The sequence below is a fragment of the Hippopotamus amphibius genome, chromosome 8 (assembly GCF_030028045.1).
Source record: "Hippopotamus amphibius kiboko isolate mHipAmp2 chromosome 8, mHipAmp2.hap2, whole genome shotgun sequence".
Classification (NCBI taxonomy): domain Eukaryota; kingdom Metazoa; phylum Chordata; class Mammalia; order Artiodactyla; family Hippopotamidae; genus Hippopotamus; species Hippopotamus amphibius.
The window spans coordinates 65,068,568-65,092,060 of NC_080193.1; the positions used below are offsets into that span (position 1 = coordinate 65,068,568).

General features: G+C 38.3%; 1 protein-coding gene across 3 annotated transcripts in view; it reads left to right on the plus strand.

Moving 5' to 3' along the window:
* The first annotated feature begins 1,068 nt into the window (after window positions 1–1,068).
* Window positions 1,069–23,493, plus strand: part of ACVR2A (activin A receptor type 2A) — an 86,895-nt gene continuing 64,470 nt past the window's right edge. Inside the window, exons 1-2 of one of the 3 annotated variants that reach the window (XM_057743952.1) lie at window positions 1,119–1,685; window positions 11,056–11,176. In XM_057743952.1, coding sequence (XP_057599935.1) covers window positions 11,101–11,176 — 76 coding nt within the window. In that variant the 5' untranslated portion in view covers window positions 1,119–1,685; window positions 11,056–11,100. Of the gene's footprint in view, window positions 1,686–11,055; window positions 11,177–23,493 lie in introns of all 3 variants that reach the window. The other 2 variants (XM_057743953.1, XM_057743954.1) reach the window with 2 other exon arrangements.

A 23,493-nucleotide genomic window follows, 5' to 3' on the forward strand; every position in this document is an offset into this window, starting at 1 on the left:
ACTTTTACATTCTGGATCCCGTTCCGAGCCTAGCACTGCATCTTTTAGGCAATCAACTTGGATTAAGGGGTAAAAATAAGCCCCAAAAGAACTAAAATTTTAAAAAGTAAATACTTCTCTGATCATCAAATATGTTGATCGAAATCTGCAAGCTTTCTCTTCAGCGCGTAATAAATATTTCAGAACCTATTACATTCAGAACAATTCTCAACACCGTGCTTTGTGTACAAAAGGGAAGGTGGGAATGCATTCATATTGCACATCATGATAACTGCCGTGGAGATCCTGACCGGGTGGACAGCCAATCCTCCGCGAGTTATCCCCCCCGCCCCTTCTTTTCTTTTTTAGCCGAAAGACAAAACGCTTAAAGCAGAAGCCACAGGGGTGGGACGCCTCGCTAGGACTGGGGGTACAAACACCAGCTCCTGCAGCTCTGCAGGCGCGGAGGACCGATTCCCGCCCCCGGCTTCCCGGCGCCCGGATTTCAGAGCGGACGAGGCGTCCCCCCAGAGGAAAGACAGGGCGCCGCAGACGCCCCCCGGAGGAGTCACCCGCCCCCCGCCCGGCCCCGCCCCAGGTCCTGTTTCTCTTGGGCTCCCCCTGACCATTCGGGCGTGCGCGCCGCAGAGAGGCCAGCGGGGCAAGATTAGGAAACCAGGCACTCGAGTCCCCAGCAGCTTTCATTCGCCACCAGCTCGAGCCCCACCGCCCAGCAGGCCAAGCAGGCCGGACGACAAGGCCTCGCGGTAGCGAGTCTCCGTCCGCCCCGCCTCCTCGCCCTCCTGCCGGCCCCGCCCTCGCTCTATCACCCCTCCCCCGCTCCCGCCTCGCTTCCCAGACAATCTCCTCGCGCTCCCGGCCCGGCACGCGCGCTGCGCCCAGCCGCCGCTGCCGCTGCCGCTGCCACCGCCACCACCGCCGCCGCCGCGGAGCTTTCCTCCGCCGATCCTGGCTTCCAGCTTCGGGCCGGAACCGGAAGTTTAGGGGGCGGGGCCGGCGGAGGCCAGGGGACCGAAAACGCGGCCGAGCCCTGAGCCCGGAGCCGGGGCCAGAGCCTGGACCAGAACTTGGCCGCCGCCTGCGCCGCCGCCGCCCGCCGCTCCTTCCCCGCGCCGCCGCCGCCGCCGCCTCGGCCGCCACCGCCGCGAGCTCGACCGCCAGTGTTCCGGGGACTTTGGGTGTCCGGGTTGAAGGTCGGTCCGGACGTCGGACCCAGCTCGGTTCCCGGACTGTCCGGGCGGCAGCGGACGCCGCCGCCGCCGCCGCCGCCTCGTCGCCTCAGCCTGGCGTTTTGTTCCGAGAGACCCGAGAGGCGAGCGGAGCTGACAGTGATTTTGACAGTGATTTAAACCCGCTTTTGTTGTTGTTGGCTTTTCGTTGTTTGGTTTTGTGTGTGGTGTTTGTGTGGCGGTTTTTCCCCCGTGGTGCATTTTTTTTTATTGTTGTGCTCGCTCTTTTTATTTTTAATTTTTTTTTCTTTTTTTGACCCCGTGAACGTTTTTTTTGGTCGGCGCTTCCGAATATGTTTTATGACGGTTGATTTTACACCAGGAGGTTTGTCTCCGAGGAAGACCCAGGGAACTGGATATCTAGCGAGAACTTCCTACGGCTTCCCCGGCGCCTCGGGAAAATGGGAGCTGCTGCAAAGTTGGCGTTTGCCGTCTTTCTTATCTCTTGTTCTTCAGGTAGGTGCATGGAGCGCGGCGCGGCGGGGCTGCTGCCGCTGCCGCTGCCGCCGCCGCAGCTGCTGGCGGCCGCGGCTCTTGTCGGGTCGGCGAGCTCCAGCCGAGCCTGGGGACGTTCCCCCCACCCCGAGCCCCTCGGCTGCCGCCCCCCACCCCCCACCCCGGGCTGATTATGATCTGGAAACCTCCATGAATTTTTCTCGTCTTGAGTTAGGGTGGCGAACTGATAAGAGTGACTGCTCTGTTGTTGTGGAAGTGAGAAAGTCATGGTTTGTGGCTGTAACACTGGATGACAGCGCTGGTTGGGTTGCAATTAAGCCGCAAATACCACAAGTGACAATTTATGCAAAGGTTTGAGACCCGAAAGGCGTATTCCAAAATGTCCTTTAGTGTGGCATCCTCCAGAATAAGGGTTTTGTTTTTTCTTTTTTTAACGTCTTTTAATGAGTGCTTCGGTGACTATCACAACAAGAGATCAAGTCAGTTGCTACTTAATTTTGACCGTGAGAAACAGTGCATTATATCAGCAATTTCATCAGGGTCTTCCCTCACGTTTTCTTCAACTTAGGTGTCCAGCAGTGTTAAAAATAGTTGTAGTTGTTGTTGTTGGAGTATTAACAATAACCCAGTGCATAAGAGGTATGCCGCTGTGTGTCGGTAATGTGCTGGCTTTCAACCACCATTTATGTGCTCTTTTCTGGCATAGATTTTGCTTACCTACGGAATACTTATTTAAAACGCATTGTATTGAAGCATTGTTTTCGCTTTAGAACAACTAGTTTGAAATTGTTCCTAGTGTCAAATACACAATAGTCATAAAATAGGTTTTGGCCCAAGGTTGGAAGAATAATCTGGCCCCTTAACATTTGAAATTTTGATTTTGTGAGAACGTTCTATGGTTGCAACCAGTGGTTGGAAAACTATCTAGTCTTTTGTATTTGAAATTCTTCTCTAAATGCATACAGCATCTAGCTCAAAGGTGTGCATATGTACGTAAGAGGAGAGTTAGTTTCATAGATGAAACAATTTTAAAGTGGCAGTGGATCTGTTTATCATAAAATTCAATATTCAGTTACTAGGTTGTGAGATAGAATTATAGGGGGACAACGAATTGACAGGTTTCATGGCCATGTCTTTATCTCGTTCACCACAGGGAAATTAGAGGGTGGTAGTCTTTTCTTTGTGTACCTCTATGGTGTGTGTGTGTGTGTGTGTGTGTGTGTGTCCGTGTCCACCCGTCCTCCCTGCCCCCCTTTTTCTTTTGTAATGTATAGAATTTTGCTGAATGGTATATTTCCTTGTGGTTAATAAATGGATAAAGTCTAGTCTTATGTCTGTAGTGGTATTGATCAGTTCCGGGTGGGTTGAATGTGTTGTGAAATGGCGATCATTGCCAGAGATTAACCAAAAGAATCATGTCTGTTTAAATGGAAGAAGGAACATGCTTAAGGCAGGCTGACAGTTCTTTTTGTGCACGGTTTGGGGAGGAAGATAAACAATGGTGTCTCTGAAATGAATGAATACTGAATAACATCAAACCTCTTGCTTTTGTGGCATGACTGAACCATGTACTTTTTATTTTTCCTGTAGTACTCTTCCTCCTCTGCCCCTATATGTTCTGGTTGGTGAACTCTTGTTCAAATCCCTATTTCTGATCTCCTGCCGTTGAGGAGGAGGGGCATCATGGACTCTGACCAAGTAATTGTGGACATTATTCCCTCCCAAACCCACCTGAGTCACACTAATTGGTGAAGGAGGCTATTCTTGAGCAGTCTCAAGGTATTACTTTTGGAAAAGCTGGCTGTGGCTACAGATCTTACAGCTTCCTCTGCTTGGCCTGGGAGTAAAAAGAATTGAGCATTAGTTTCTTGTAAGATTATTATCACTGAGTCAGGAGGTTAATAGCTAAAATTTTGAAATAAAGTAATTTTGTTGCTAGAGAGCACTGTAGATGTTGCACTTACATTAAACTAGGTATTGTTGCATAGTTTTAAAAAAAATCCTAGTTGAACTAAAATATAATTCTGTTGAAGATAATTGAAATAAATTTTAAAGACTTTAATCCATATTTATACGTGAAGATTTTTTAGTACTTAAAATGTTTTTTTTTTTAAAAGGGCTTTTGTTAGGCATCAAATGCACTCTAAAAAAGGATTATTTTGTTTCTTTTCCAAAGTGATTTTTGTATGTAATATGTAATCTGGCCTGCTGGGAGCATGAGGATGGCTATTTTTATGAGAACTTAAAAATTTCTGAAGTTGTCTTTTTTTGGTTTATGGATATTTGATTTTTTAAAAATCAAATGAAGAACAGTAGTAAAGAGCAGTTTTATTTCAAGTGTTTAGGATGGATGTTTACTGTTTAGTGTTTTGTGGACTTTGATTTTTCATTTTCCATCCCATGGTATGTATACTGGAGACTGAATATGTAGACTGTTCCTCTAAGATACAGCCAAGTGTATAATTCACTCTTCTCATCCTGGGGGAAGCATTTTTGAGTTTTGCCTGCGTCCTGCAGTGCCTTCAGATTCCCTTTGATTTTGAATTTTTTCATTGCTCTTATCCTTCCTCAGTTTCTGTTTCAAAACACAAATCTACTTCTTAGTTGTTTTGTTTTTAAAGCGTTGTGGTTAATTTGTATCATTCTCCAAATTTGTTAAGATGTGAGGATGAGTTTAGTACTTGCTCTAGTACTTAGGTTTATCCTATCTAGAGTGATGCAGCTATTGTGGTATTTGAGTTGTATTGAATAAGTTGAAAATTCCTTTGGTTTCTGTGGGAACTGGAACAGTCTGGTCCATATATTTGATGAAATAAGAAATGTAAATAAGGTAATTTTGTGCATTTTCTTCAGTTCAGCTAGGGGGATGTGTGTGTGTGTATATACGGATGTGCGTGTATGTGTGGTTGGAGGGGTCATTGGCAGTACAGTGAATCTTCTGGGACGCTTCTGAACTTTGACTAATAAGTGATAGATAGTAAATGCTTTGTTTTCTAAAAGGCAGAATCTCTTAAATAGAGTTTGTGATCAAATTCAAATATAATATCTTGGAACATTAAGACCAGGAGAAAAACAGAACAACACCCTCTCTCCCAGTTCATTTTTTTCTGTTTGTGATAAGCCAGTAGTTCTCAAGCTTGGGTGACTTTTGCTCCCCAGCCCTGCAGCTCTCCCCCAGGGGCCCTTTAGAGACATATATAGGTTGTCACAACTGCGGGGGAGGAGGGGTAGGTGTGCTGCTGTAGGTAGCTGATGGGGATGCTGCTAATCCTGCTGTAACACGCAGGACAGCCTTCTGCAACAAAAAATTATCTGGCTCAAAATGTCAACAGTGTTGAGGTTGAGAAGCCCTATTCTAAACTCTTAATTTTAAAAACTATTAGCATATTAGTAAAAGGTCTCTGCTCCCCCTCCCACAGTTAGTCATCTACATTTTACAAGTACATGGTGTTGATGATCTCCAGGTGACCTTGTATTGAGAGTTTTCATCTTTTCATTATCTTTTAAAATTAGAATGATTAGAAAAATAGACTATAGGTGGTGTATACATTGTTTCATCCTATTATGCTTTAATAAACATACTTTGCTGTCTGTTGTGAATAAATTCTCCAGTCACTTATTATGATGGAGTACTTATGGAGACTGCATATTCATGGATATGACGAGGTATCAAGTTTAATTATTTTGGCTTTTGATCCAGTAGTTTCTTTGCTATAATAATCATCTTTAAGAATATTTAGTTTATCCTTACTGAAATCACTGTGAGTGATGTGGTGGCAGCAGGTGTGTGTGTGTGTGTGTGTGTGTGTGTGTGTGTGTGTGTGTGTGTGTGAGAGAGAGAGAGAGAGAGAGCGCGCGTGCGCGGGCGAGCGCGCGTGTTCCAGCATGTGTGAAGGAATGGAAGCAGAGGAAGGAGGAGGGGGAGGGAGGGAGAGGGAGAGGGAGAAAGATTGATTAACATGGTACCTGAAAGTTTTCTAAGTTTCCTATGGAAGAAATATTTTCACTATTATATCTTTACCGAATGGAAAAACTGAATTTACACCTTGAGTATTTTTTTTTAAAGAATATTTCCTTTATCAGGCAAACTTTAATTTTAAAAAACTTTTAAAGGGATTTCTTAATTACATAATTTTCTTGAGAATCATTATCTGGGTTTTGGTTACCATTAGACTCATTTAGGCTATACTACTAAGTAATATTCTATGATCTGCTGCAGACCCTTGTCCTTTTTGAGGTTAACATTTGACCATAATTAATAAGTGCTTACCTTGTTTTGAACTCTGGTTTTAAGGAAGTTAACCCAGCCAGCCAGGATAAGAATTACAGTGAAATACTTAAAATAAGTAGCACTGCACCATAACGAGGAAAAATTCTGAAGTTGCTCCTGCAAAAAAGTATACAAATAAGTCTCATACTTTCTTGGTTACAAATCTCCCTAGACATATCTCTGGTACTAACTTTTTCACCTTTTGTGTCCATCAGACTCATTGTTTCATGAGAAGTAAAGCATAACTAAACCAAATGAGATTTTAATAATCTTTAAATTGTCCCTTTAGATTCTAAAACTGATTTATTGCTTTTTTACTTTTGTGATTACTCTTATTTCTCATCTTTGGTGTCTCATAAATCTGTGATTTAAGTTTGTCTTTTCATGCTCTGTAATGTTGCCGCTGTCATGGCAACATTTGATATTGAGGTTACTAGTACTCCTCAGTTTTATTCCATAGTCTGTAATTCATCACTTCTTCCATTCCCTTTCATTGTGATTCCCTTTCTAGTTTCCTCTCTTTGTGTATCTTCTCCATCCCTTTTGTACTTCCCTATACTTAGGTTGCTTGCTTGTGGAACCCACTTGTTACTTAGTATCCAGAGTGGCTCAAGAGGCTCACCCTTGGTTTAAAAGAAAACGGATTGAGTTTAGAATGCTGGAGAATTGACTAGATAGTCTTTTTTACTGTTCTTTGGTTTGTTGGTTTCTGGAATACCGCACACACTTGGGACTGGTGTTACTCCCTTGGAAACAAACGGCTTGAACTTTACATTGCTCTTATTCATATCTCTTTAATATTCTGTTTTTCCTTAACTCTTGCTGCTTTCAAAAAGTCTATCTCTTATTGTTATTCATTAATCATTTCTGTTTAAGCCAAAATTTGACCAGATCAAAAAGTATATTTGTCGCCACAGCTGGGACCACATTAGACTTCCTCTGTGCTAGATTTAATTCTGTTAAGTTATAACAGTCATGTCTAGACAGAACATTGATTTCAAATTGACTATTGAACGTGAAAGTTCCAGGAATAGTGTATAGAGGAAGGAGAAGAAGTCAAGAAGGTAAGAAAACTGCAGATAGCAATTGACTTTCTGTCGTTCTTTAACTGGATTTCTGTTGATCACTTTCATGTATGCAACACATCTAGTGGTTAGGCTTTGTTTAATAAGGGGACCTAAAGGAAATGTGTTGATGTTTCTGAGGTTGCATTTCTTAAACTATTAGTATGGTGATCTAAAGGGAAAAATGGAAGGTTCTTATGGATACTAGAAAAGAAAGTAGTTGTGATGGTCAGTAGACTTGGGTTCTTGTGCCAGCACTGCCACTATCCATCTTATCTATCATCTCTTACCTGAATTACTATAGCACCTTTCTAGCTATGACTAGCTTAAGTTGCCTGCCACTAATTCCTCTTCCAATCCAACCACATAACTGCCAGATTAACCTCATTAAAAAATAAGTCTGAGTATGTCACTCCTGCTTAAAACCTTTCATGGACTGTGAGTAACCTTTAACATAAAATCTGAAGTCTTAGAATGGCATACAAGGTCCTTTATCATTTAGATCCTGTCTGTTTTCTCTAACCTCTTGGTATAGAGGATAAGAGTCTAGGCTTTGGGGTTAGACTTTCTTTCTTTACATCCTTGCTTTACAACTTAACCTTAGGCAGATCACTTCAACTTTTGTGCTTCAGTTTTGTCATCTACAAAATGGGGATATAAATAGTGCCTACCTCACATAGTGGTTTGAAGATTAAATGTCATATAAATGCTAGGTATTCTGCTGTGGCTCCTCCTTAGCATGAGTCCCATATTCCAGATATACAAACTCAACTTGCAGTTTCCTGAATGTGTCATCCTTTATTGTATGGTACCTTTGTACATGTTATTTCTTCCTCCTTTACCTGGCTGACTCCTTGTTTTTTAGACTGAGAAGTACCACTTCTTTAAAAACGATACTTTTCTGCTACTCAACCTGGATTGAGTTAGTTGATTTCTGTTTTTTATAGATGACCTTGATTTTAGTAATTACTCTAAATGTTTACTTACATATACACAGTAAAGACTCTGAGCTCTTTGAAGACATCTTCTCTTTATCTGCAAAGCCACTCCTAGAACCTGGTACATAATACATGCTTAGCAGATGTTTATTGAATGAATGAAGTGAATTTTTTTTTTCACTTCTGGGCCTGAGTTTCTTTTGTGTAAGATGATAAACTTGGATTAGATGATCTCTGAACTTTTTTCCGACTCTAAAAGCTTTATGATTCTTTAGTTCTAAGGATAGAGGTTAATAGTGACATTTTATTAAGAAAAAGTGATTTTGCTGGTTGTTTTTTAAGTATCCTTAAGTTCTGCCCCCCTTTTTTAAATGCTGTGTGTCTGATCCTTAGACTAAATCTTTTAATATAATTTGAATTGTATAAATTTAGAAATCCTAGAGCGCTTCAAATTCAGTGGCTTTCAGCATTTTTGACCATAACCCACAATAAGAAATACACATTGCAGGGCTTCCTAGGTGGTGCAGTGGTTGAGAATCCGCCTGCCAATGCAGGGGACACGGGTTTGATCCCTGCTCCAGGAAGATCCCACATGCTGCAGAGCAGGTAAGCCTGTGCGCCACAGCTACTAAGCCTGTGCTTTAGAGCCCATGAGCCACAACTGTTGAGCCCATGTGCTGCAACTACTGAAGCCCACGCGTCTAGAGCCCTTGCTCTGCAACAAGAGAAGCCACGGCAATGAGGAGCCCACGTACCACAATGAGTAGTCCTCACTCACCGCAACTAAAAAGAAAGCCTGCGCACAGCAGAAAAGACCCAACACAGCCAATAAAATAAATAAATAAATTTATTAAAAAAAAAAAAAGAAATACACATTGCATCATGACTCAGTTCTGATATACATAAATATGTATGTATGTGTCAGAAATAGAAGTTTCATGACTTACTGTGTGAAGGACACTGCTTTTCTTTTATATTTCATTAACAAATTTTTGATTATGACCCATTAATTAATTCAGTGACCCACTAATGGGTTCTAAACTCTTAAAAAATATTGTCTTTATTCTCTCCATCCAATATTCTGAGTAGAGAAGGAAGCTGCATAAGTAAATATGTGCACTGAAAAATATGTGCACTGAAAAATATGCTCATTATTTAATCTTCAGTGGAGAACTTGTGCCTAGTTACAGAATATAGGGAAAACTGGTCCCAAGGGAGAACATGGACGTGCCCTGGCCATACTTGTCTCTCTCCTGGACTAGCTGGATGACTTATGCACACACAAAGGTGCTAAAGCAAAATTAGGTTGTAATTTTGAACAGTTCAGATTTTTTCATTTAAGAAAGGCTTGCTGGAGGAGATAGGTCCTAATAGGAAAAAAAAAATTCTTGACAGGAGATTGAGAAGTATATTCATCTTAATATGAGGGAACAAGAACAAAATGGGATCGGGAATACAGAAAGCATTTGTGAGTAAACTTGACTATGGATGCAAGGCAAGTTGAGATGGAGGGAATTTCTGACTAAATCTGAGGGAAGAGATTTCTGTGATGAAAAAAAATCTTTATAACTGCTTGAAGTAGAACAGTCTCAGTTGAGGGGGTTAAATCCAGATGAAAAGTAATTAAAACCAAGAGGAGGTAGGAGTGGATGATAGAGATCCTGATGGATGTCCCAAATACTTATAGTACGTGGACTGTAGAACAGAAAAACATCTTGGAGATTAAGGTAGGATTGTAGCACTACTATATAAAATTGGTAAAGAAATAAGCCAGAAGAAAATAGAAAACACTTTCATAACTAAAGAAATTCTACAGAGAGAGGTGGATTTAGAATATAATATAAGCATGGGTGAAAATATAAACATAGATCTGAGAAAATAAGAGTACGTAAAAAACATGAGAGTAGAGACTTCCCTGGTAGTCCAGTGGTTAAGAATCCGCCTTCCAGTACAGGGGACATGGGTTCAACCCCTAGTCAGAGAACTAAGATCCCACATGCTGTGGGGCAACTAAGACCGTGCATCACAACTACTGAGCCTACGCAGTCTGGAGCCCACGTGCTACAGCTAGAGAGAAGACCGCACAAAGCAATGAAGAGTCCATGTGCCGCAACCAAGACCTGACGCAGCCAATAAATAAATAAATAAATAAATAAATAAATATTTTTTAAAATGAGAGCTTATAATATTCTTTTACATAGATACACTGTGTGGTGGATATGTCTCTATTGTGAGGTTGAGTTAATTCTGAGCACTAGTAGCTCAATATGTTGTTTGTGTTTAAATAATGGTCAGATTGCAGTAATTGCAGTGATTGCTCATACTGGTCATTCAGATTATATTCTTTGAAATCTGTATGAGGCATTTTCTTTCTTTTTTTTATGCATTAAGAAATAAATTTATTAATTTATTTCTTGGCTGTGTTGAATCTTCATTGCTGCACGCGGGCTTTCTCTAGTTGTGGTGAGCGTTGCAGTGCGCAGGCTTCTCATTGTGGTGGCTTCTCTTGTTAATGGAGCACGGCTTCTGGGCATGCAGACTTCAGTAGTTGTGGCACACAGCCTCAATAGTTGTGGCTTGAGGGCTGTAGAGTGCAGGCTCCTTAGTTGTGGCACAGGGGCTTAGTAGTGCTGCGGCATATGGGATCTTCCCAGACCAGGGATCGAACCCATGTCCCCGAATTGGCAGGTGGATTCTTAACCACTGCGCCACCAGGGAAGCCCTGTGAGGCATTTTCTTCACAGTTAATTATACTGTTTTATAAAAGTAGTTTTAGAAACTTTTCTGAAGTTGGCATATGCAATTCAGTCCTGAATCCTGAACCTTTTCGATACCATTCTTTTGGACTAGATAAAAGTACTCTTTTCTTTGGCTATTAGTAGCTATAATCATGTTGGGGATCATTTTATTCTCTAATGTTGCTGAAGAAAAATAAATGTAAAGCAATGAGATAATTATTAGAAGGACTCATGTAGGGAGGGGTTGCCTTTTAAAATGAATCATCTTTACATATTATAGTAATAAGCCTATCTTATCTAAAACTGAGAAAGGGTTTTTTCCTACTTATGATTACTAACTTTACAATTTATATTTTATAGAAATGAGACCTGTGCTGGGAAAAATCTGTTGGTCTTCACATCTTTATGATACATTGTAAATCAAACTTGTTCCAAGGTGTGATTTCAAGAGGAAGAAGCACGGGCAAGTTACCAGATCTTGGCAAGTTTCTAAAACTCCGAGATTAATTTTTTAAAATTTGTAAACCGAGATGTAGTAAATGAAATAATATGTCACATAACACAGTAGCTGGTTCATAATAGATCTTATGTACATGTCAGTTTTTAACCTATCTTTAAGTCTTATTTTTAAAAATATAGTATGTAAAACATTTAAATATACAGATTCAGTTCTTGGGAGGTTTTAAAAATTTGCTGGTAAATTACTTACAAGTTAATATAAAATGATAATCTGACTAAATGATTCAGCCAAAGAAAATATCAGTAACGCTGCCAAATAGGTGCCAGGAAATCCTAGAACATTCAGCTATCATAGTTCTTTTACAGAGTTCTTTAAGGTCTCATTGTTCTAGCATGCATTAAAAGGAAACATTGGCGTAAACCTTCATCTCTATTTTTTGTTGGAATTTAAAGTATTTCTCATAGGCAATTTCACCTATTCCTTAAGTGTTTTAAAACTTTTCATGTAAAGTCTTGAAAGAGTCTCGAGTCAGTTTGGGGTGCTGGTACCAGTTACCAGCAACAGGCTTTGAAAACATGATCAGTAGAGTCTTGAGGTCAATATTTTGAATATGGTATAATATTTTGGACTAAAACTTAAGAGTCTCTCATTTAAATTTCTGCTTTCCTACTGACTCTTTTTTGACCTTGTCAACCATGAAAACTTTACTCATCACTAAATTAAAGAGAATGAAATAAGCATTCATTTCACAAATAAATATTGAACTACGTGCTAGGCATAGTGCTAAGTGGTTGGGATGTAGCTGTGAACAAGACAAACATGATGATGCCTTTACAGAGCTTACAGTCATAAAGTAAGTAGTCAAATGAATAGAATAATTACAAATTGTCATATGTGCTCTGCCAGTGTTCTGAGAGGGTAACCCTTTATTTGCCTCACATCACATCTCACAGTCTCTAATTACTCAGTTTATTTATCTACCTATTTATCATCTGTCCTTTCCACTACTAGAGTGTAAATTCTGTGAGAGAGGATTTCTCACTTATTCATCACAGTACCCCCAGAGCATGGCACGGTTTCTGGCACAGAGTAGAAGCTCAGTAAATATTTGACTGGCTACCTGAAGAAATGAATGCAAGAATGGGACTGGAGAGACCGACAGGGACAAGATCATGCAGGGCTTTTGATCTGAGCTGGGAAAGGGTTAGAATAAAAATCAAAGGGCAGTAGAAAGCCCAGAGTTTTAAGGAGGAGCTTGATCTGGGTTAGGTGTTAAGATCACTGGCAGCTATCTGGAAGATATATTGGAGGTGTGTAGGAGTGAGGCAGTGAGACCAGTTAGGAGACTTTAATGTCAGCCTAAGCTAGAGAGACTCTCTAAGAACCCTTCTAGCTTTGTATTCTAGAACTTGCCTATGCTTACCAGTCTTCCTCTCTTATTTTACTAGTTACCCCATTTTTTCCCCTACTTATTATTACTTAAGAAAAAGGGATAGTTTATTGTGCAAGTGAAAACTAAATACAGTGTCTCGAGAAAAAAAAAAAAACCTCAAAGAAAGATAATAAAACACAGGCCAGAGGTTATTGAATTTTTGTGGCAAATTCCTATCTTTAGATTCTATGCATCTGCTAGTTTCTAGTCTTAATTACTGTCCATTCCTGTTTCTCTCTGAAACTTTGGCTTTACTTTTCAAATGCCTATTTTTAAAAAAAAAAGTAATATCACCTCTTTATTGTTTTAACATGTAATATACTATATTGTTGATATGGCTGAAGATTCAGAAGCAGAAACTCAGCATATTTTGTATCTTAATTCTCAGGAACTTGATATCTTTACTGGTTATCAGGGTCTTACAATAAAGGCTGAAAGAAGAAATAGTTAATACGATGGGCTATTATTTTTACTCAGGGCTGTCACCTCTGTTAAGTAGTTAGCTTGAATATTTTTATCTGAAAGATTTCAAGCCTCTACTGTTGGTGGGAGGGGGAGGTGGTGCTTGGCACAGGGAAATCAACTGTATTGGCAGAAGTTCAGCAGCATCATCGTTGACTAGGAAAAACTGCATTATTACACAGAGATAAAGCCAGAAGAGATGTTAAACTTTACTGAATTTGGAAATACAATGGTGGCTGCCTCTTTTCATTTGGTTTCATTTAGGTTCTTTCATTTTGGAAGTAGGTAAAGCTAACTATCTGTCTTTGGTTAGCCATCTTATGTAAAGAAGTGTAGCTTCACCCTCTAGATATTAAAGGCCATTTTATTTATTATTACCTTAAATAAAGTAGTTCTAGAAGATGAACTGGTTGCTAGGCTTTGTGGAGTTTCATAGAGCAAGATTAGTAAGTGGAATTTGCTAATTATTTTTGTTTAAGCTAAGAGTTGAAATTCTGTAAGTACACTTTAAAATAGTTTGGGGAGAAATGAAAAATTAAAGCTAAAAGAAAGTGATAAAAATGAGTAAGAGTAGTTGCAAGATACTAGTTATTCAAGATGGGCATGGTGATAATAAAGCAGTTTGGTTAGTAGGCATTCAGAAGAAGAATAAAATCCCTTTCTAAATGACCATCCTTTTATTCTATATAAATATTATGTAACAAATCTTGCCAGGTAATCTTTAAAATATTCTCTTCCTTAGCTCTTATAGAGATACGTAATACCTGGCTTGGGTGTTGAATTAGGAAATTAAGGCTAATTATATTGTTTGTTAAAATGTAAATAGAGATTGCCTATTAGCTGAGAGGGTTAGAAATAATAGAAACAATTAAATTAGGAGGGTTTAACTGCTGAGGGGGCCTAACAAACTATCAGCTACTAATTTTGTCCATTAACTACCTCTGTCAGAATGATTTTTATGAAGAATAAACTACTCAAACTGAAGAATGAAATAAAATTAAAAGATTAGGGTCAGGGAAGAATATTGTTATATATATTTTCTCATTTTTTGAATCAGTGAAGGGTAGTTTTGATCTTTTATCTACAGATCTTATCTTTCACTACTGTACCCCAAGAATAGCCCTATATCAAGATTTGTAGTTCTTAGTTAATCTAGCAACGTGTATTTAGCAACCCTGGTTAAGCAGTATTTTTATAATTAATATCTAGTTTTATTTCCATGATATGGAAAGAAATCAGCTCACTAAGCTGGAGAGCATAAGTAGATGAGCGTAGTCTTACAAGATTATAGAATTTTCTACCATTGGAACATGTGGTTAACCAGTAAGGGCTAGTTATAGAAATAGAAGCTAATCTTTTATTAGCTTCTAAATAGCAGTAGGTTCTTCATTTCAAATTCAGTGAAAGTAGTTAATTATACAGTTTGGGAGCAGGTATAGTAGCAAAGAACATTCTGTATGGAGAAAACTTGAATGTTGGGCCTTTCTTTACCATAGTGTGGTATACCATGTGAACTTAGGAAAATTCCGTAACCTTAGTTTATTCATCTGTGAGATGGAGTTTATAATATTGCCTCACAAGATTACAGTAAGGATCAAAGGCTACATGCACAGCCATAAGCACATCCATATATGTGTATACACACACACACACACACGAAACTTTTACAACTTCATAATATTCCAAATATTTGTAATTGTCAATGATTTTTCAAGGAGAGCAATAGGAAGAGTTCAAGTGAACTATAATAACACTTTTAATTCAGAATTTGTGATTCTTTATCAGTAGACATTTATCTTTACCCTGTCTATGAAGAAAAGAATTAATTCTATAAACAACTGAATATAAAATCGTAGAGGAGTGTCTATTCCGTACAGTGACCCATGGTTCCTACAAACAAGTCAACTGTTTCTTATTCCCTCAAGCTTTTTTCCCATTTGCCTTCCATTAATACGTATAAGGGGGACCACATCTGACTTACTCACTGTTTGACACATAATAGGTGCTTAACAAATATTTGTGAATGAATATTGAACGCTTTCAAGTGCTTAGGATGGGGTCCACATACTTTTTTTTTGTAAAGGGCCAGATAGTAAATATTTTAGTCAGTCTCTTTTGCAGCTACTCAGCTCTGCCAGTTATAACACAAAAGCAGCCATAGACAATACGTAAATGAGTCAGTGTGACTGTGTTCCAATAAAACTTTATTTATAGATACCGGAATTTGAATTTCATATAATTTTCATGTGTCACAAAATAGTATATTCTTTTCTTTCAGCCATTTGAAAATGTAAAAACCATTGTTCAGCATCTGTACAAAATCAAGATGCAAACTGGATTTGACCCATGGGCAATAGTTTACCAGCCCCTTGTATAGCACATTGTATAAGTATCACCCTTTCCCAACTTAGAAATAAGTATATTATTTTCCAAAAACTTTGCTTGGAACATAGGAAGCATTTTCTTATAGGATGATTGTCATCTGTGTTGGTTACGTTCCCAGACCAATCTACAAGCCTGTTTTACCTCCGGTTCTGTATTCCAGCAATACAACTTGATCCCCAGGAATAACACTGTCTCTGAGGAAAAATGGATTTAGTATTCCTTTTTGGACCAGAAGACACAGACTCTCCCCATCACTATCAGAATTTCCCTCTTCCCTGATCTCTCATTTCGAGTACCTTGCTCCCTGGGGCTTCAGTAGGGTGGTATGGTGAGAAGACTAAAAAGAGCTTTGTGTATGTCATTAGGGAGGAGAAAGGTGGTGGGGAGAGAAGAATGAAAGAAAATAGAAAATATCAGTATGAATCACACTCATTAAGGGTAGTATTGTTTTGTGAAACCTCAGTTTTGTATGTGATTATATGTATGTATGTGCTGGGTCACAGTGAAAAATGTATTTCTTACTGTGATTTGTGGTCAGAATATTTGAAAGCCTGTGTTCTAAGGGTTTGAGATACTGATCCTGAGATTTTTTTTCCCTTTTATTGTATATGAGAGCCAAATGAAAAATATAAAGGAAGCCTCTTGACCACTTGGGGCGGTGTATTCATGGTAAAGAGTTACCTTATGAGTTAGTTACCTATTTTACAGATGAGAAAACAGAGTCATACAGCTAATAAGCATCTCAGTTGAGATTCAGACAGATTCTTACCTTATTTAAGAATATGTGCTTCATGCATTATACCATGTTGTTTTCCCTGTAGGGAAGGAAGCCATGTATAACTTTCATTCTGTTTCAGAGGATGAAGAACGTCCCAATTGGTGACAGCTAAGATTTCTTGAGACATTGGTTTAAGTATTAGGACAGTCCCACTGGAGGAGAATGATTAGGAACTCTGTATGAAGAATGACATGTGTTAGGAAAGAGGGGGCTCTGTCATTTTACCTTCAATTTTTCTTCTTTCTCCTCTGTACTAGTATCCGTGATCCTTCATACCTCACCACCGATATGGGCTGTTAACTCATACTAGAAACAGTATGGGTTTGAGGATGAGGTTTAGTGAGGAAGAGTAATATAATCTTGTCTTTAGCTGAAAGGAGAATGAGGAGGGAAACCTAAGTAGCTGGGCCACATGGCCACCCAGGTGAATTGGCTGTTCCCCGGTGGCAGTGTGTAAGTGGGTGTAGGTAGAAAAGGACCTGCTATTAATTGTGATACAAGCAGAAGTCTTGGCTTCGGAGACTTGTAGTTTTGATATGCTAATTGAAAATAGTTCTTTTTTTTAGTTAGTAAAGGAAAGCCTCTCTTCAGCAATACTTGGTTAGTCTAGACTTAGTTACCCATTTTAAGTATTTAAAAATCAAGGTACATGTTTAAAACATCTTTCTCTTATGTATTTAATTAGCAAGTATGGTGAAAGCAAATTTATGCTGATTCTGATTTCTGACTTGATTTGGAATTGTCTTGGGAAGAAGTAGATTGATAGGAAGGCTGTTGTTTTTAACTAGAAAAGTAATAAAACTATAGCAGATAGATATCTGGTTAATTGAATGGAAAGATGACAGATCTTTGTAAAATGTATTAATTTTTCTCAAGCTGAGTTGAGATTCTTGATTTTGCAAAGGGAATTACTAATTCACATAGAGAAGGTTTCAACTAGTAATATCTAAAGACTTGGACTTAATATCTTTTAGCCCTATCTCTTACCCTTATGGTACTGCTTACCTTCTGTATTATAATTGCTTGTTATAATGTGTCTGTCTTCCAGCTGACATGGAGTTCTTTTAGACTCATTCATTGTAGTGCTAAGTTAGTATTCGATGTAGGCTAAGAGCATTGGAGCCAGAGTGGCTGGTCATGTATCTTGGCTCCATTATTTTCTGTCTCTGTGACCTAGGACAAGTTATTTAACCTCTCTGTGCTATGGTTTTTTCATCTGGAAAATGGAAGTAGTAATGGTGCTTTTATACAGTTGTTATAAAGTATAGGTGAGTTAATATATGTAAAGTGCATTGAATGATGTCTGGCTGTAGTAGGCATTCTGAATAACTCAATACAAATATTAATTGAAAGGTAAAACACAGACTGGGAGAAAATATTCACAATATTTGATAAAGGATTGTTATCCAAAATCAACAAAGAACTCTTAAGACTCAACAAGAAGAAGATGAACAACCCAATTAAAAAATGGGCCAAAGATACCTCAGATACCTCACCAAAGAGGATATGCAGATAGTAAATAAGCATATGAAAGGATGCTCTATATCATATGTCATCAGGGAAATTCAAGTTAAAACAGTTAGGTAGCACTACACATCTATTAGAGTGGCCAAAATCTGGAACACTGACACCAGCAACTGCTAGCGAGGATGTGTAACAACAGGAACTCTCATTTATTTCTGGTGGGAATGCAAAATGATACAACTACTTTGCAAGACAGTTCGGTGGTTTCTTATAAAACTGAAAATCCTCCTACCATATTATCCAGCAATCACATTTTTTGGCATTTACCCAAAGGAATTGAAAACATTTTCACACAAAAACCTATACAAAGATGTTTATAGCAGCTTTATTCCTACTTGCCAAAACTTGGAAGAACTAAAATGTCCTTCAGTAGGTTAATCAATAAATAAACTGTGGTACCTCCAGACAATGGTATATTTTTCAGCACTAAGAAGCAATGAGCTCTCAAGTCTTGAAAAGACATGGAGGAACCTTAAATGCATATTACTAAGTGCCAGTCTGAAAAGGCTACGTGCAGTTGATTACAACTATATGACATCTGGAAAAGGAAAATGGAGACAGTAAAATGATCAGTGGTGCCAGGGGTGGGGTGGGAGAAGAAGGATGAATAGGCAGAGAACAGAGGATTTTTAGGGCAGTAAAAATACTCTGTATGATTTTATAATGATGGATATATGTCATTATACATTTGTCCAAACCCATGGAATATACAGCACCAAAAGTTAAACCATGGACTTTGGGTAATTGTGGTGTATCAATGTAGGTTGGTCCTAGGTAACAAATGTAGCACTCTGGTGAGTGATGTTGCTAATGAGGGAGGCTCTGCAGGTGTGGGGTCAAGGGGTATATGGGAAATTTATGTACTTTCTTTTCAATTTTGTTGTGAACCTAAAAGTGCTCTTAAAAAAAAACCTTAAAAAAATAGTCACTGATACTGCTTGTTGTTTTTGTCCAGCACAGTGTCTAGCTTTAAACTGTTTATTGAATATGAAAGCATACACTACAGTCAGTCTAAAACTGAGGGCATTCTGATATATTTAGTGAGAAACTGACCTTTGGCAGATGGCCATGCTGTTTTGTTTAGGATACATTAGTGCCTGTTCTATTTATAACATTTACATTTATTTATGTATTTATTGGACTCTGGTGTAATTCTAAAACATCAGCTGGTTTTCAGGGAAGAATACTGTTGGCTCTCCCTATCCAACTGTTGGGTTCCACATCCATGGATGCAACCAATTGGGGATGAAAAATATTTGGGAAAAAAATTCTAGAAAGTTCCAAAAAGCAAAACTTGAATTTGCTGCACACTGGCAACAATTTCCATGGCATTTACATTGTATTTACAGCTATTTCCATAGCATTTACATTGCATTAGGTATTGTAAGTAGTCTGGAGATGATTTAAAGTATACAGGAGAATGTACAGATTTATATGCAAATACTGCACCTTTTTATATAAAGGACATGAGCATCCTTGGCTTTTGATATCCTTAGAAGGCATGGGGAAGGTGTTCTGGAATCAGTCCCCTTTGGATACCAAAGGATGACTGTACTAACATTTCTGGTTATGTAGTTTGTTGGTATTGTTTTAGATAGATATCTGGGGAGATCTTTTCAGAAAACTGTAGAATGGAGTCGTGCATCATTCAATAGTATATTCCCAAGTGAGAACACCACAAAACCTTTTTTCCAACATGAGGTAAAGACAAAAGCGAGTGGGTGGGTTAGGGGAATAACTATAACTTTCAAAAATTTATCTAGTTTTATTTTCTCAATATTTGAATATCATCACTTCTGGGAAGATAACTTCTTTTTATTAATGCTTTGTAGTTTTCTAAGTGATTTCATGTATTTTCCTATTTGATACTATGTAAGCCTATTTGAGATAGGTTTCATGTTTCTCTGTTTGTTTTAGCTCAGACTTGAAGATAATTGAATTAGTCTGAAGTCATTAACCAACGGAGCTAGAACTTAAATCCTAATTTTTAAGTTCTGTGTTCTTTTGCAAAAATAAAGACCAGTTTTTGCCTCATTATCCTCTGCTGTCTCCCACCCTTAGTGGAGGAAATGTTTGCAGCCATTTATACTAGAGGTAGTTGTTTTGCAGATAATCCATGAACCACATTTTGGGAAATTCGTGCTTGGTGCTGGGCAAAGGGAGAGCTGGAAGTAGCAGTACAGCAGTAGGAAGCACTAAAGTGAGCTCTGATTCCCGGGCAGAGGTCGTTTTGCTCTTGCTCGGATAGCTTGATGGCAACCATAAATCCACATATGTTAATTATTGCTGAAGGAAATTTGTAGGTAAATCCTGCCTTTGATTGCTGCAGAAGTGCTTTTCTTAATCATTTTTGCTTTTGATGAAGAATGGCTAAAATTGTTTTCCTGATGGGCCGTTAGTAGGCAAGTCCCATTACATGTGTACCACAATTTTACATTTCTTTGGTCAAAATTGGAACGGGCAAGTTATATCACAGTTCAATCATTATGTAAAATAATGATATTATTAGTGATTATCATTTGTTAAAACAGCCATTATTAATAGTCGCCACTTATTGTATGCTCTGGGCTAAGTGCTTTTAAGTTTTAGTGATAATGTGTGTGACTCACCCTACAAGATAAGTATTATCCTCATTTTGTAGATGAAGAAACTGAGACTCAGTGACTTGCCTAAGGATGCCTAACTAAATACGCAGCAGATCCAGGGTATGTAGCCTAGGTCTGCAAGGGATTAAATCTATTATTCTATTGAATCAGATATTCTAAAGTATATATTAAAACAGGAGTTACCAATACCAGTGCAATGCAACTTTCTTTGAACCTGTTCTGCCAGGGTTCCCTCCCCCTGCTCCCACCCTGACAGCAGCTACTATTTGTGTACCCCTCAAATCCTATGAAGTAGTATAAAATGCTGAGTTATCAGATTGAATTGTTGATAATATATTGTGGGTACTGTAGCTGATATAGTAGAACTTTCTCCAACTCTTAAATAAAAGTAATTGTTTGTCCACAGCTGTTTAAAGACTGAGAAACAGAACTTGTTCCTTTTGGTTATACAGTAAGCCAGAATCAGAACTAGGTCAGAAATCATTTGCTCTGATCACCACTTGAGTAATTAGTGAATCAAATGATCAAAGTAAATGCATCTTTTAAAAATGATTATACCTTGATTCAGAGAGGTTGAATTAATTGAAATTTGCTCATGTAGAACAAAAAAATTCCAAGGTTCTTTTTGACTCATATTTGGAAAAGAATTTAATGATAGTGGTTGTGAATTGTTTACTTGGTGCCTGTTACCTACGATTGGTGGATGAGGAAGAATGTGTTAGGTAGATAAGAATGAGTGGTTCTGGCATATGGATTTGTGATTCTCTTGCCTGCATTCATATTAAGACAGATTGATACAAAGATATAACACATACATTGTTTTTCCAAATCCAAGGACTTCAATTTTCTGTTACTGTAACTTTTATTTATTTACTTATTTTTTCTTTAAGAACTTTTGAGATACAGTTGACATACAGTAAACTGCATATATTTAAAGTGTACAATTTGATTTTTTTTCTTATTAGTAATGTATATATGGCAATCCCAATCTCCCAATTCATGCCCCCGCTTTCCCCACTTGGTGTTCATGTTTGTTCTCTACATCTGTGTCTCTATTTCTGCCTTGCAAACCAGTTGATTTGTACCATTTTTCTATATTCCACATATATGTGTTACTATACGATACCTGTTTTTCTCTTTCTGACTCACTTCACTCTGTATGACAGTCTCTATGTCCATCCATGTCTCTACAAATGTCTTAGTTTCATTCCTTTTTACAACTGAGTAATATTCCATTGTATATATGTACCACATCTTCTTTATCCATTCATCTGTTGATGGACATTTAGGTTGCTTCCATGTCCTGGCTATTATAAATAGTGCTGCAGTGAACATTGGAGTGCAAGTGTCTTTTTGAATTATGGTGTTCTCTGGGTATATGCCTAGCAGTGGGATTGCTGGGTCATATGGTAGTTCTATTTGTAGTTTTTCAAGGAACCTCCATACTGTTCTCCATAGTGGCTGTATCAATTTACATTCCCACCAATAGTGCAAGAGAGTTCCCTTTTCTCCACACCATTTCCAGCATTTATTGTTTGTAGATTTTCTGATGATGCCCATTCTAACTGGTGTGAGGTGATACCTCATTGTAGTTTTGATTTGCATTTCTCTAATAATTAGTGATGTTGAGCAGCTTTTCATGTGCCTCTTGGCCATCCATATGTCTTCTTTGGAGAAATGCCTATTTAGGTCTTCTGCCCATCTTTTGATTGAGTTGTTTGTTTTTTTTGATATTGAGCTGGATGAACTGTTTCTATATTTTGGAGATTAATCCTTTGTCTGTTGATTCTTTTGCAAATATTTTCTCCCATTCTGAGGGTTGTCTTTTCATCTTGCTTATAGTTTCCTTTGCTATGCAGAAGCTTTTAAGTTTCATAGGTCCCACTTATTTATTTTTGTTTTTATTTCCATTACTCTAGGAGGTGGATCAAAAAAGATCTTGCTGTGATTTGTGTCAAAGTGTTCTTCCTGTGTTTTCCTCTAGGAGTTTTATAGCGTCTGGCCTTACATTTAGGTCTTGAATCCATTTTGAGTTTATTTTTGTGTATGGTGTTAGGGAGTGTTCTAATTTCATTCTTTTACACGTAGCTGTCCAGTTTTCCCAGCACCACTTATTGAAGAGGCTTTCTTTTCTCCATTGTATATCCTTGCCTCCTTTGTCATACATTATTTGATCATAGTTTATCTCTGGGCTTTCTATCCTGTTCCATTGATCTATATTTCTGTTTTTGTGCCAGTACCATATTGTCAGCCTGATTCCTCCAGCTCCTTTTTTCTTTCTCAAGATTGCTTTGGCTATTCAGGGTCTTTTGCATTTCCATATAAATCGTAAAATTTCTTGTTCTAGTTCTGTGAAAAATGCCATTGGTAATTTGATAGGGATTGCATTGAATCTGTAGATTGCTCTGGGTAGTATAGTCATTTTCACAATGTTTAGTTTTCCAGTCCAAGAAGGTGGTATATCTATCCGTCTGTGTCGTCTTTGATTTCTTTCATGAGTGTCTTATAGTTTTCTGAGTACAGGTCTTTTACCTGCTTAGTTAGGTTTATTCCTAGGTATTTTATTCTTTTTGTTGCAATGGTGAATGGGATTGTTTCCTTAATTTCTCTTTCGGATCTTTCATTGTTAGTGTATAGAAATGGAAGAGATTTCTGTGTGTTAATTTTGTATCCTGCAACTTTAGCAAATTCATTGATCAGCTCAAGTAGTTTTCTGGTGGCATCTTTAGGGTTTTCTATGTATAATATCATGTCATCTGCAAAGAGTGAGAGTTTTACTTCTTCTTTTCCAATTTGGGTTCCTTTTAATTATAACTTTTTCTTCTCTGATTGCTGTGGCAAGGACTTCCAAAACTATGTTGAATAGTATTGGGGAGAGTGGACATCCTTATCTTGTTCCTGATCTTAGAGGGAATGCTTGCAGTTTTTCACCATTGAGAATGATGTTTGCTGTGGGTTTGTCGTATATGGCCTTTATTATGTTGAGGTGGGTTCCCTCCCTCTGTGCCCACCTTCTGGAGAGTTTTTATCATAAATGGATGTTGAATTTTGTCAAAAGCTTTTTCTGCATCTGTTGAGATGATCATGTGGTTTTTATCCTTCAATTTGTTAATATGGTTTATCGCATTGATTGATTTGCATATATTGAAGA